At 38.3% G+C, this 13,875-nt stretch overlaps 1 protein-coding gene across 2 annotated transcripts in view; it reads right to left on the bottom strand.

Annotated features, from left to right (window-relative positions):
* SLC44A1 (solute carrier family 44 member 1) overlaps positions 1 to 13,875 on the bottom strand; it is a 454,935-nt gene that overhangs the window by 287,476 nt on the left and 153,584 nt on the right. For both annotated transcript variants that reach the window (XM_053702619.1, XM_053702618.1), the window contains exon 4: positions 8,990 to 9,126. In XM_053702619.1, coding sequence (XP_053558594.1) covers positions 8,990 to 9,126 — 137 coding nt within the window. The remainder of the gene's footprint in view (positions 1 to 8,989; positions 9,127 to 13,875) is intronic.

Below are 13,875 nucleotides of genomic sequence, written 5' to 3' on the forward strand. Positions count from 1 at the left end.
AGATTCCGATTGGCTGATAGAATTCTATCAGCCACTCGGAATTAAGGTTGAAAAAAATCTTATTTGCTGATGCAATCAGCCAATAGGATTGAGCTTGCATTCTATTGGCTGTTCCAATCAGCCATTAGAATGTGAGCTCAATCCTATTGGCTGATTGGATCAGTCAACAGGATTGAAGTTCAATCCTATTGGCTGTTTGCATCAGCCAATAAGATTTTTTCAACCTTAATTCCAAGTGGCTGATAGAATTCCGAGTGGATGATAGAAGTGCGGCGGTTTAGGGGTTAATATGTTTATTATAGTGGCGGCGATATCCGGAGCGGCAGATAAGGGATTAATAATTTTATTTCAGTGTTTGCAATGCAGGAGGGCCTCGGTTTAGGGGTTAATAGGTAGTTTATGGGTGTTGGTGTACTTTTTAACACTTTAGTTATGAGTTTTATGCTACAGCTTTGTAGTGTAAAACTCATAACTGTTGAGTTTAGAATGCGTTACGAATCTTGACGGGATAGGGTGTACCGCTCACTTTTTGGCCTCCCAGGAAAAGCTTGTAAAACCGGCGCTATTAAAATCTCATTGAAAAAAAGACTATACGCAATTTGCGTAAGTTGATTTGCGGTAAGGCCAAAAAAGTGTGCGGTGCCCCTAAACCTGCAAGACTCGTAATACCAGCGGTAGTGAAAAAGCAGCGTTCTAACCTGATAACGCTGCTTTTTCACCTTAATGCAAAACTAGTAATCTAGCCGTTAGCTTGGTAGAAATTGTGTACAGGCATCTTAGTTCCTACAGTAACATCAGAGGCAGGATCAGTTTGAGACATCTTGCAAAATGTAGCAAAAAAAAAAGAAAAAAAAAAAGAAGAAGATTTAAACAAAATATCCAATTTCCTCAAAATAGCAGTTTCAGGAATGGGAAAAATGTTTATGCTAAAATACTTAAAATAAAAAAGCAAGCATCATAGCCCTCTGCAAACAAATGAAAGCAGAGAGCAAAAGATGGAGAGATTTTATATAACAAATTTGTGGCGCCAAAAATGACGCCAACAACAATGACTCAAATGCTGAGGAAAAAAAACTTTTGGCACCAAGGTTAACAAGAAATGACGTGACTTGCGTCACAACAAACGCAACCTTCGCGCCAAAAAAATTTGTGTCAAGAATGACACAATAAATAGAAGCATTTTGCGCTATCGCAAGCCTAATTTGCCTGCAAAAATTTGAAAAAACAAGAACCAAGTTACAACTAGCTGGAAACCCAGGTAAGAATTTTTTTTACTACATTTCTCCCAAACATAATTTTCCATGTTAAAACTGTTTAACTGCAAAGGGAAATAAACATAGGCCTGAAACATGGGAAATATATGCAATATATATTTAAAACTTTAAAATATAAAGTGCCAAACATAGCTGAGAGTGTCTTAAAAAAAGATATATACTTACCTGTAGACACCCATCCATCTATAGCAGACAGCTAAACCAGTACTGAAACATATCAGCAGAGGTAATGGTAGAGGAGTATAATGTCAATCTGTAAAGGGAGGTGGCAGATGAATCCCCACGACTGAATTTACAGAGAGCCTTAGAATAGATTTCCCATAGGCGAAAACATGGCATCATTAGGCAAATACTCCCTTCACATCCCTCAGACAAACACTGTACTTTGAGAGGAACTGGGCTTCAAAATGCTTAGAAGCGCCTTTCACAGAAGAAATCAAGCACAACTTGTTTCACCATCCTCCAACAAAGGCAAAGTTTGTAAAACTGAAGTATGAGTGAGGTGGGAGGTGTATTTATAGGCATTTTGAGGTTTGGAAAACTTTGCTCCCTCCAGGTAGGAAAGTATATCCCATATGTCACTAGCTCATGGACTCTTGCCACTTACATGAAAGAAATACATCTATATGTTATTCTCATACTAATCTTTTCTTTGAATGCATCACTCTATCAAGCATTGTTTAGTGTTTAATGTCCCTTTAAGGCCAGAACAGAATATCTTTGCCAACATTTATATGCAAAAACATGTGAATGTTTAAAATATTAAGCAGGCCCTAGATTGGCCAAACAGGAAAAGGATATTTCTTGATAAATAACTGATTATCAAACTGCACAACCCCATTTAAAGGGACATAATACTCATATGCTAAATCACTTGAAAGTAATGCAGCATAACAGTACAAAGATGACAAGAAAATATCACCTGAACATTTCTGTGTAAAAAAGGAAGATATTTTATCTTAAAATGTCTGCAGCTCACCAAAGTAAGTGCTCTTGGTAACGCTGCAAGTTGGGAAAAACAAAAAACACCTGGGCAGCCATCTACTCACAGCACGATCGTGCCTTTAAACTCAATGTAGCTCGCTCCCGCTACCAGACCAGAGCGGGAGCGAGCTACATTGAGTTTAAAGGCGCGGTCAGGCCAGCTGTGAGTAGACAGCTGTCCAGATGTGCTTAAGAAAAAAAAACAGACCCACTCAGCAGAGCAAGGAGCGGTGGTCTGAAAAACTAGACATTATCATAAAATATGGCTGCAATACTTTAATGTATAATGTTTGCACTAAGATAATGTTATATAATTCTGCACTATGTGCAGAATTATATCACATTCGGCTAGATTTAGAGTTTTGTCTGTAAAGACCCGCGTAGCTAACGCAGCTTTTTTTCCTACCGCTGCTTCCAAACAACGCTGGTATTTAGAGTTGTCTGAGGGGCTGCGTTAGGCTCCAAAAAGGGTGCGTTGAGCCTAATTTACCGCCACTTCAACCCTCAATACCAGCGTTGCTTACGGTAGCGGTAAGCAGCTAAAACATGCTCGTGCACGATTCCCCCATAGGAAACAATGGGGCAGTTTGGTCTGAAAAAAAACCTAACACCTGCAAAAAAGCAGCGTTAAGCTCCCAACGCAGCCCCATTGTTTCCTATGGGGAAACAGTTTCTAAGTCTGCACCTAACACCCTAATATGAACCCCGAGTCTAAACACTCCTAACCTTACACTTATTAACCCCTAATCTGCCGCCCCCGCTATCGCTGACACCTGCATTACACAATTAACCCCTAATCTGCCGCTCCGTACACCGCCGCAACCTACATTATACCTACGTACCCCTAATCTGCTGCCCCTAACATCGCCGACACCTATGTTATATTTATTAACCCCTAATCTGCCCCCCCAACGTCACCGCTACCTTACCTACACTTATTAACCCCTAATCTGCCGACCGGACCTCGCCGCTACTCTAATAAAGTTATTAACCCCTAAACCGCCGCACTCCCGCCTCGCAAACCCTATAATAAATAGTATTAACCCCTACTCTGCCCTCCCTAACATCGCCGCCACCTAACTTCAATTATTAACCCCTAATCTGCCGACTGGACCTCGCCGCTACTCTAATAAATGTATTAACCCCTAAAGCCAAGTCTAACCCTAACACCCCCCTAAGTTAAATATAATTTTAATATAACGAAATAAATTAAATCTTATTAACTAAAGTATTCCTATTTAAAACTAAATACTTACCTGTAGAATAAACCCTAATATAGCTACAATATAACTAATAATTATATTGTAGCTATTTTAGGATTTATATTTATTTTACAGGCAACTTTGTATTTATTTTAACTAGGTACAATAGCTATTAAATAGTTATTTACTATTTAATAGCTACCTAGTTAAAATAATTACAAAATTAACTGTAAAATAAATTCTTACCTAAGTTACAATTAAACCTAACACTACACTATCAATAAATTAATTAAATAAATTACCTACAATTAAATAAAGTAAACTAAATTACAAAAAATAAAAAAAGATTACAAGAATATTATGCTAATTACACCTACTCTAAGCCCCCTAATAAAATAAGTCCCCCAAAATAATAAAGGTCCCTACCCTATTCTAAATTAAAATGTAACCAGCTCTTTTACCAGCCCTTAAAAGGGCTTTTTGCGGGGCATGCCCCAAAGTAATCAGCTCTTTTGCCTGTAAAAAAAAAAATACAACCCCCCCCACAACATTAAAACCCACCACCCCTACTCTAACCCAAACCCCCCTTAAATAAATCTAACACTACCCCCCTGAAGATCTCCCTGCCTTGAGTCGTCTTCACCCAGCCGGGCCGAAGTCTTCATCCGATGGGGCAGAAGAGGACATCCAGACCGGCAGAAGTCTTCATCCTATCCGGACCGGCAGACATCTTGACCCAAGCGGCATCTTCTATCTTCATCCATCCGATGAGGAGCGGCTCCATCTTCAAGACCTCCGGCGCTGAACATCCTTCTTCACAGACGACTAGACGACGAATGACGGTTCCTTTAAATGACGTCATCCAAGATGGCGTCCCTCGAAATCCGATTGGCTGATAGGATTCTATCGGAATTAAGGTAGGAAAAATCTGATTGGCTGATTGAATCAGCCAATCAGATTCAAATTCAATCCGATTGGCTAATCCAATCAGCCAATTATTCGGTATATTGTAGCTATATTAGGGTTTATTTTACAGGTACGTATTAAGTTTTAATACTTTAGTTAATAATATTTAATTTATTTTGTTAGATTAAAATTATATTTAATTTAAGGGGGTGTTAGGGTTAGACTTAGCTTTAGGGGTTAATACATTAATGTAAGGAAAGTGGGTGCAGTAATTGCTCATATGACACTTGCTTAAACTTGTGTTGCCTTTAAGAGAGTGTGAGCATAAGACACTTGCACTAACTTGTGTGACTTTGCCTTTAAGAGAGTGAAAGCATTGCACTAACTTGGGTGACTTTGCCTTTAAGAGAGTGTGCCTTTAACAGAGTAAAAGACATTAATTAACTTCAAGTAGATGACACTGAATTTTGCTAAGTCATGCTACAAGTGGTAAACAACCGATGGATGCTGATGATAAGAAGTCAAAACCCAGACAGAACAAGGGTGTAACCTTGGCAGGGGTCACTTACTGACATTAAGGAACACATTGGTATAGGGGCTAATGCCATGGTAATATTGTTAATTATTATTAAGTGCAATAGGCTAAGTAATATTAATTGCAATAGGCTAAGTAATAAAGCCATTATTGATGTTTAGCTATTAATTATATCTATAGAAAGATTGTTAAAACCATTATTGAGAGTTGACAAAAGTAACTGCATAAGACCACATAACAGGCAGAAAAACATGTTTGTTTGAAACTAAAGATGACGGCATTGCAGTTTAGGAATACGTCAGAGATAGTACCTGAGTATGCCCTGATAAGCTTGGTTGAGGCTAAAGACAGACTGGCCAGATGTCTTGGGCCAGGGCCAATCTCAGAGGGTGCGGTCTCAGGATCTGTGGAGTTGCGCCAAAACTGTTACACAAGTGAACAGTATAAAGAGGGGTACATCTAGGCAATCTGATCAGTGTGTTGTCTGATTGTGTATTGATTGTCATGTCTGATGTCTGAGCCAGTCTGAGAGTCTGAATATTTGTGGTGTGTGTATTTGAGTGTATTTTTGGGACCCATGGATGGACGCATCCTCGGTGTTGTTTCCCGCTGATCGCCTGTTTTTCTCCTGGTCCAAAGATTGCCCAGATGTCCCCTCCCATTGCGCCCCAGAAGCGGCAGGATAGGATGATGCAAACAGAGATCACGGTGATGTAGTAATTTGTTTGTTTAAAACTAGCTAGACTTGTTTTAGTGGTAATACCACATAAGATTGTTATCAGTCGTTGCGCAGGCAACTAAATGTAACGGAAAACTGTATAGATAATTGCATCTAGAATTGTTTAAAACTAGCTAGACTTGTTTTAGTGGTAATACAACATAAGATTGTTATCAGTCGTTGCGCAGGCAACTAAATGTAACTGAAAACTGTATAGATAGTTGTATCTAGAATTGTTTATATAAGCATTGCAATTGCATAGAGTGTTATAAGTATGAATAGTGGTTTGTGGTATTTTGTTTCCATGATTATGTTGCAGAATAAACCATTATTGTCGTTATAAGATTGTGAAAACCTGTGTAATGTGTCAGTCATTTCCTTGCTGAAAAGTGATATATATATGATAACATCATATCCTGAGAAAAAGAATCACATAACAATTTATTATAGTAGCGGCGAGGTCCGGTCGGCAGATTAGGGGTTAATAAATATTATGTAGGTGTCGGTGATGTTAGGGGCAGCAGATTAGGGGTTCATAGGGATAATGTAGGTGGCAGCGATGTGCGGTCGGCAGATTAGGGGTTAAATAATTTATTATAGTGGCGGCGATGTGGGGGGACCTCGGTTTAGGGGTACATAGGTAGTTTATGGGTGTTAGTGTACTTTAGAGCACTGTAGTTAAGAGCTTTATAAACCGGCGCTAGCCCAGAAAGCTCTTAACTACAGCCTTTCCATGGGTGGTAGGAATTTTGTCGGTAGAGTTGTAACACTCACTTCAGCCAAGACTCTAAATACCGGCGTTAGGAAGATCCCATTGAAAAGATAGGATATGCAATTGGCGTAAGGGGATCTGCAGTATGGAAAAGTCGCAGCTTGAAAGTGAGCGGTACACCTTTACCTACCTGACTCTAAATACCTGCGGGCGGCCAAAAGCAGTGTTAGGACCCCTTAACGCTGCTTTTGACGGCTAACGCAGAACTCTAAATCTAGGCGATTGTTTTTTAGGTTTACTGCCACTTTAAAGTCTCTTTACAGTGGGGTGTGAACACAAGATATTCTGAGGTAAAACATCTTTTTTCATAGGGATGTTAACATGATATTTTCTAGTCAACTTTTTACAGCTATGCTGCATCACTTTCAAGTGCTTCAACATTTGGTTATCATGTCCCTTTAAGTTCTTGCAGATTTGAATAGAGCTCAAGCTGGTCTATGTTTCATGTACTTTAAATATCATTACGCTGGTTATCATTTAAATATGTCCATTTCCCAAAGGATCTTCAGTGCCTTTTCTGCTTTGGGAGAATTTATTTTGATTTCAGAAACTCCATCCTTAGTTTATTCTTTTTTTATACCTTTGTATGCATCTTGTAAGGTCCAGGTGGCTACTGAGTGAAAATCTGAAAAGTTGTTGTCCTGAAGGCCTTGTGATTTTAGGATGTCAGGGGTTAATTTCCTTTCTTTTCTTGTTCTGCTGTATTTCTCAGCCATTAAAACTCTTTATCAGAACTATCTATGACAAGAAAAGTTGACAGAAATACATTTGTGTATATAGAAATCCCTTGGATGCTTGGAAAATGCACATCACTAATCCTGATGTATTGCCAGAGCCTGATACCAGCCATAAAACTTGTCATAGTTAATTGACAACAATACAGTATGTCAGATGATTTAGGGTCATTCACAGGAGCCATGTAAAGAAATATACATTCCTTGCCCTATAACAATAAATAATGGAGAATATATGGTGTTTGGTATTAAAATGTTCTATGCGGCCTAAAAACTCGTTTGGACTAACTTCAGGATTTTCTTTACCTTAGAATTTAAGTTCATACAAGCTGAGGGGTGGACTCTCTTACCCCCTTTAACCCAGAGAAGCTGGCTTAGGAACCTGAGCTGATACATTCTTGTATATAGGGCTAGTTTACAAGTGGAGTGGAGAGGTGTCCAAACATCTTATGTAGGGTGGTGGGTACTAAATGCCATTTTACAAGTATTTTATTGAATAATTCCCACATGGTGGCACAGTGTAAGTTTTTTTGGTAAATAAGATGTGTCTCAGTGAAAGCTAGATCTCTTTCCTGTGCATTATGTTAGCATATTTTGTATTGGGCGGAGACAGACAGGAGTAGAAAATAATGACAGAAGAGGGTTCCCTGAATGATCTCCCCCTAACCTACCTCGGTTCCCATTTTGTCTGTTCTCGTAAATCTCGGGAAGCCCCAAGTTCTTAAGAGGGAGTTCAATCTGAAAGTCTCAAAGTAAAGGTAAGCTGGAATTTGGAATTTTTTTGCATAGACAAGAAAAGCTTATACATTTATTATTTTCTTATAAGTCCTTAACATGTATCACCTTTGCGTTTGACCAGATTCCGATATGCGTGTCTGGGATACAGTGCAAGAAGCTATTGGGAGTGCAGGGAGTGCTAACCTCACATTACCAATTGGTCTTTGGAGAGTCTGTCTAGTGGTCCTAGGTTTACGTACGCCCCAGATGTATGTAGTGATTAAGTATAGGTCTGGGAACAGTGAGTGGGATGCATTTAAATAGATAGGTCAGCTTAGGTAAAAAGGTCATTTTGATGGCTGCTTTGCATCCTGTTTAAGATATCTCTGAGAATTCCCAGGACTCCAATAGGCATCTAAATTCTGGGATTCGCTCAAAATTGTTTTTAGCTCTGACCGTCGGGACTAGGATAAACCCCCAGATGTTAAGGACTTGGGGAGGACCATTGCAGTTTATATAAGGTCTACATGGAGGGTATTAATGTGAAGAACTTCTGTTTACAATTAGCCTAGAATAGCTTAGTAAGACGAAATAGGATAGAAGATCAAAGACCACCGGGAGAGAAGTGTTAGGGGAAGTCAGAAGTAGAGTGACATAATCCGGTAAGGTGACATTGGTATTTAGCCTTATTGCTTGAGCTAGCGGCTCTATCGCGGGTGCAAACAAAAGAGGAGACAGGTGGCATCCCTGTCTCGTTCCGTTAGCAATTATAAAAAGATCTGATTTAAATACAACTCCACTAACTCTCGCCAAGGGAGAGGAGTATAGAGCCTGGGTTGCATGTACAAACTTGTGGGGCAAATAAAATATCTCTAAGGTTTCCCATAAATATTCCCATCTCACCTTGTCAAACGCCTTTTCAGTCATTAAGGTATGTTATATATATATATCAATGTGCCTCTCTAAGCACTTTATTTATACTAGAGAACGTAGGAAAGACATTTAAAGTGTAAGTGTTGCAAGTATATTGTCCCCACTAGAGTGTAGGTTTATACAAATAAGCCCAGCCTCAGGAGGGGGGGGGGGGAAAGTGATTATAAACGTTAGCATTTGCTTCAGTATCTACCATGTGCTGTTGTAGACTCACCATTTTTTTCTGCAAATCGTCTGACATCATTTATGGTTTTTAGCTCTTGCCGTGGACACTCAGACACACAAAGTGCTTTAGATTTGATCTTTCTGTTTAAAAGGTCCAAATTACAAGGATCCAAGAAAAAAACATACCTAGAATTTATACCAAAAAAAAAAATTAGCCAAACGTGGTAGAACACAAACAATAAAAAAAGAAACAAAACTGAGGGTGTAATTTTCTACACATACACAAAGTAAGCAATAATCCAACAAAATAAAGAATATTTGTTTTAAACAAAACTATGAGAAAAGAACAAGACACTTCTCTTATAAAAACATAATTTATGTAAGAACTTACGTGATAAATTAATTTCTTTCATATTGGCAAGAGTCCATGAGCTAGTGACATATGGGATATACAATCCTACCTACCAGGAGGGGGCAAATTTTCCCAAACCTCAAAATGCCTATAAATACACCCCTCACCACACCCACAATTCAGTTTAATGAATAGCCAAGTAGTGGGGTGATAAAAAAGCATACAAAAAGAGGAGCTGGAAATAAAATTGTGCTTTTTTTTATACAAAAATCATAACCACCATAAAAAAGGAAACGGGTGGGCTCGTGCCAATATGAAAGCAATTAATTTATCAGGTAAGTTCTTACATAAATTAGGTTTTCTTTCATGTAATTGGCAAGAGTCCATGAGCTAGTGATGTATGGGATAGAAATACCCAAGATGTGGGAGACCACAGAAGAGTCACTAGAAAGGGAGGGATAAAATAAAAACTACTATTTCCGCTGGAAAAATTAAATCCACAAAAAAATAAGTCTTTCTTAAAAAAAAGAAAAATCACATAAATTTCAAGAAAAAACTTAAATCATAAGCAGAAGAAACAAACTGAAACAGCTGCCTGAATGACTTTTCTACCAAAGACTGCTTCAGAAGAAGCGAATACATCAAAATGGTAACATTTAGTAAATGTATGCAAAGAAGACCAAGTTGCTACTTTGCAAATCTGATCAACCGAAGCTTCAATCTTAAAAGCCCAAGAAATGGCGACTGATCTAGTAGAATGAGCTGTAAATCTCTGAGGCGGAGACTGTCCCGCCTCTACATAAGCCTTGTGAATCAAAAGCTTTAACCAAGATGCCAAAGAAATGGCAGAGGCTTTCTGACCTTTCCTAGGACCAGAAAAAACAACAAATAGACTAGAAGTCTTCCTGAAATCTTTAGTAGCTTCGACATATTTCAAAGCTCTTACAACATCCAAAGAATGTAGAGATCTTTTAAGAGTATTCTTGGGATTAGGACACAAGGAAATAACAATTTCCCTACTAATGTTGTTAGAATTCCCAACCTTAGGAAGAAATTTAAACGAAGTCCTCAAAACAGCCTTATCCTGATGGAAAATCAGAAAGGAGACTCACAAGAGAGCAGACAATTCAGTAACTCTTCTAGCTGCACAGATAGCCAAAAGGAATAACACTTTCCAATAAAGTAGTTTAATATCCAAAGAATGCATAGGCTCAAAAGGAGGAGCCTGCAAAACCTTCAAAACCAAATTAAGACTCCAAGGAGGAGAGATTGATTTAATAACAGGCTTGATATGAACAAAAGCCTGAACAAAACAGTGAATATCAGGAAGATTAGCAATTTTTCTGTGAAATAAAACAGAAAGAGCAGAGATTTGTCCCTTCAAAGTACTTGCAGACAAACCTTTATCCAAACCATCCTGAAGAAACTGTAAAATTCTAGGAATTCTAAAAGAATGCCAAGAGAATTTATGAGAAAAACACCATGAAATATAGGTTTTCCAAACCGATAATAAATCTTTCTTGAAACAGACTTACAAGCCTGTAGCATAGTATTAATCACTGAGTCAGAGAAACCTCTATGACTAAGAACTAAGCGTTCAATTTCCATACCTTCAAATTTAGCTATTTGAGATCCTGATGGAAAAACGGCCCTTGAGACAGAAGGTCTGGCCTTAAAGGAAGTGGCCAAGGTTGGCAAATGGACATCCAGACAAGGTCCGCATATCAAAACCTGTGAGGCCATGCTGGTGCTATCAGAAACCCATGCGATTGTTCCAATATAATCTTGGAGATCACCCTTGGAAGGAGAACTAGAGGCGGAAAAATGTAAGCAGGTTGGTAAAACCAAGGAACTGCTAACACATCCACCATCTCCGCATGAGGATCCGTGGACCTGGAAAGATACCTGGGTAGCTTCTTGTTTAGATGGGAAGCCATCAGATCTATTTCGGAGAGACCCCACATCTGTACAATCTGACAAAATACATCTGGATGAAGAGACCACTCCCCTGGATGTAAAGACTGACGACTGAGATAATCCGCTTCCCAATTGTTTACACCTGGAATATGTATCACAGAAATAAGACAGGAGTTGTATTCCACCCAAGAAAGTAACAGAGATAATTCTTTCATCGCTAAAGGACTGCGAGTCCCCCCTTGATGATTGACATACGCCACAGTTGTGATATTGTCTGTCTGAAAATAAATGAATAATTCTCTCTTTAATAGTGGCCAAGCCTGAAGAGCCCTGAAAATAGCAGGGAGCTCCAAAATATTGATTGGTAACCTCGCCTCTTGAGGATTCCAAACTCTGTGTGCTGTCAGAGACCCCCCATACAGCTCCCCAAACTGTGAGACTTGCATCTGTTGAAATCACAGTCCAGGCAGGACGAACAAAAGAGGCCCCTTGAATAATCCGATGATGGACTAACCACCAGGACAGAGAGTTTTGAATGTTGGGATTTAAGTATATCAACTGTGATATGCCAGCATAGCCCTCTGAGCATAAAGAAGGCAAGGAGCATATAGGAAGTGAGGTAAAATAAAACTAAACATTTTTGGCGCCAAGTATGATGCACAACGCAAAAGGAAGTTGAGAAATGTTTTGATGCCAACAAACACCCGGAAATGACGCAACTTGCGTGATAACACAATTTCGCGCCAAACAACCTGGCATCAACTAAGACGCAGGAAATGACGAACTTGCGTCATGACCGACGCACATTCTCGCCCAAAAAATAATTCTCACGCCAAGAATGACACAATAAATAACAGCATTTTTTGCCCTCGCAAGCCTAATTTGCCCGCAAGTTTTCCAAGAAACAACAAGTCAAATTGAAAAAAAAAAAGACTATACCCCAGGTAAGACAAACTTCCTAAACATGATTCCCATAATGAAACTGCTGGACTGCAAAGGGAAATACACATAGACCCGACTCATGGCAAATATAAGTAAATACATATATTTAAAACTTTACATTAATACATAAAGCGCTAAACCATAGCCGAGAGTGTCTTAAATAATGATACATACTTACCGAAAGACACCCATCCACATATAGCAGATAGCCAAACCAGTACTGAAAACTATCAGCAGAGGTAATGGTATAAGAGTATTTCGTCGATCTGAAAAGGGAGGTAGGAGATGAACCCTTGAAAAGATTTCCTGCGAGGAAAACCATAAAATCAATAGGCGATACTCTCTTCACATCCCTCTGACAAACACTGTACTCAGAAGAATTAGGCTTCAGAATGCTTATCACAGAAGAAATCATAAAAATCAAGCACAAACTTACTTCACCACCTCCATAGGAGGCAAAGTTTGTAAAACTGAATTGTGGGTATGGTGAGGGGTGCATTTATAGGCATTTTGAGGTTTGGGAAAACTTTGCCCCTCCTGGTAGGTACGATTGTATATCCCATACATCACTAGCTCATGGACTCTTGCCAATTACATGAAAGAAAGAAATCATTATAGTGTATTTGTAACTCATGTCAAAAAAGGGTGGTGCCTTCCAATGCAGTTTTTAATCCAATTGTGCATTTTTTCAAAATTCTGAACAATCTGACACAAATGGTATAACTATGTGTTCAATTAGGATGCTATATTTTTAGTAATCAGACAACTCAGTATAAACCAACAAACGTGTGTATATGTATGTATGTATCAAGTCCCAGGGAATTAGCCCTCTCACCAACATATAAAAATAACTACCAAGTTGCTGAGTTAAACATATCCATTTAAGTCATTCTTATAATACTGATAAATAATGTCAAATAAAAATCCAGAGAGGTGAGCATTATGAGATTGTCATGTGTATATCTATATCATATAATATATGCACATACAACACCTTCTTCAAAACTGTCAGGCTATATTACATACTCATGATACTCTTTAAAAACTAACCCATCATGTTTATGGAAAACAGAGCATAATATGAAATATAATAATAATAATAATAAATATATACATACATACATACATACATGGAGTATATATTAAAATATTCCCCAGTGCAATGAGTCAAGACAATATTATACAGTATATTTCTGACTGACAAAAGTGATTTATAAACAGAGTAATTAACTTATTGTCAAATTCTCACCCTAAACATAATGCCCTAAACCTTGCTAATAGGGTTCCCAGAACTTGACTGTCAGTTATTTCTTTCAATCAGCTGTTCAGTAAAATTGTTAAATAAAGGACACTTAAATGGCCATTTCTGTAAATTACTAAGCAGCATTTTAAAAATTTTGCTCCAGAAAAAAAAAGTGACATTGCCTATGCAATGTCAATAATATCCAGAGGCATATTTGTAAAAGCCTGACCCTACATCATCGCATGTGCATGGTTAAAGATAGCAGAGAACAACAGGTAAGTATCACTAATGTCAGACAATCACTTTTTAAAAATAAATAATTCCTCTACATGTTAATGGTAACCATGGACACTAACTACCATCCCTCCCAATTCACTTTCTGGAAAAATGCTGGCAACCCCATTTCCTACATGAGTATGCTTTTTTTTTATAATGCAATTAAAATCCTTTGAATATTACAAAACATTTTTTTAGGTTTGCT

Source organism: Bombina bombina, chromosome 2 (genome assembly GCF_027579735.1).
Source record: "Bombina bombina isolate aBomBom1 chromosome 2, aBomBom1.pri, whole genome shotgun sequence".
Taxonomy (NCBI): domain Eukaryota; kingdom Metazoa; phylum Chordata; class Amphibia; order Anura; family Bombinatoridae; genus Bombina; species Bombina bombina.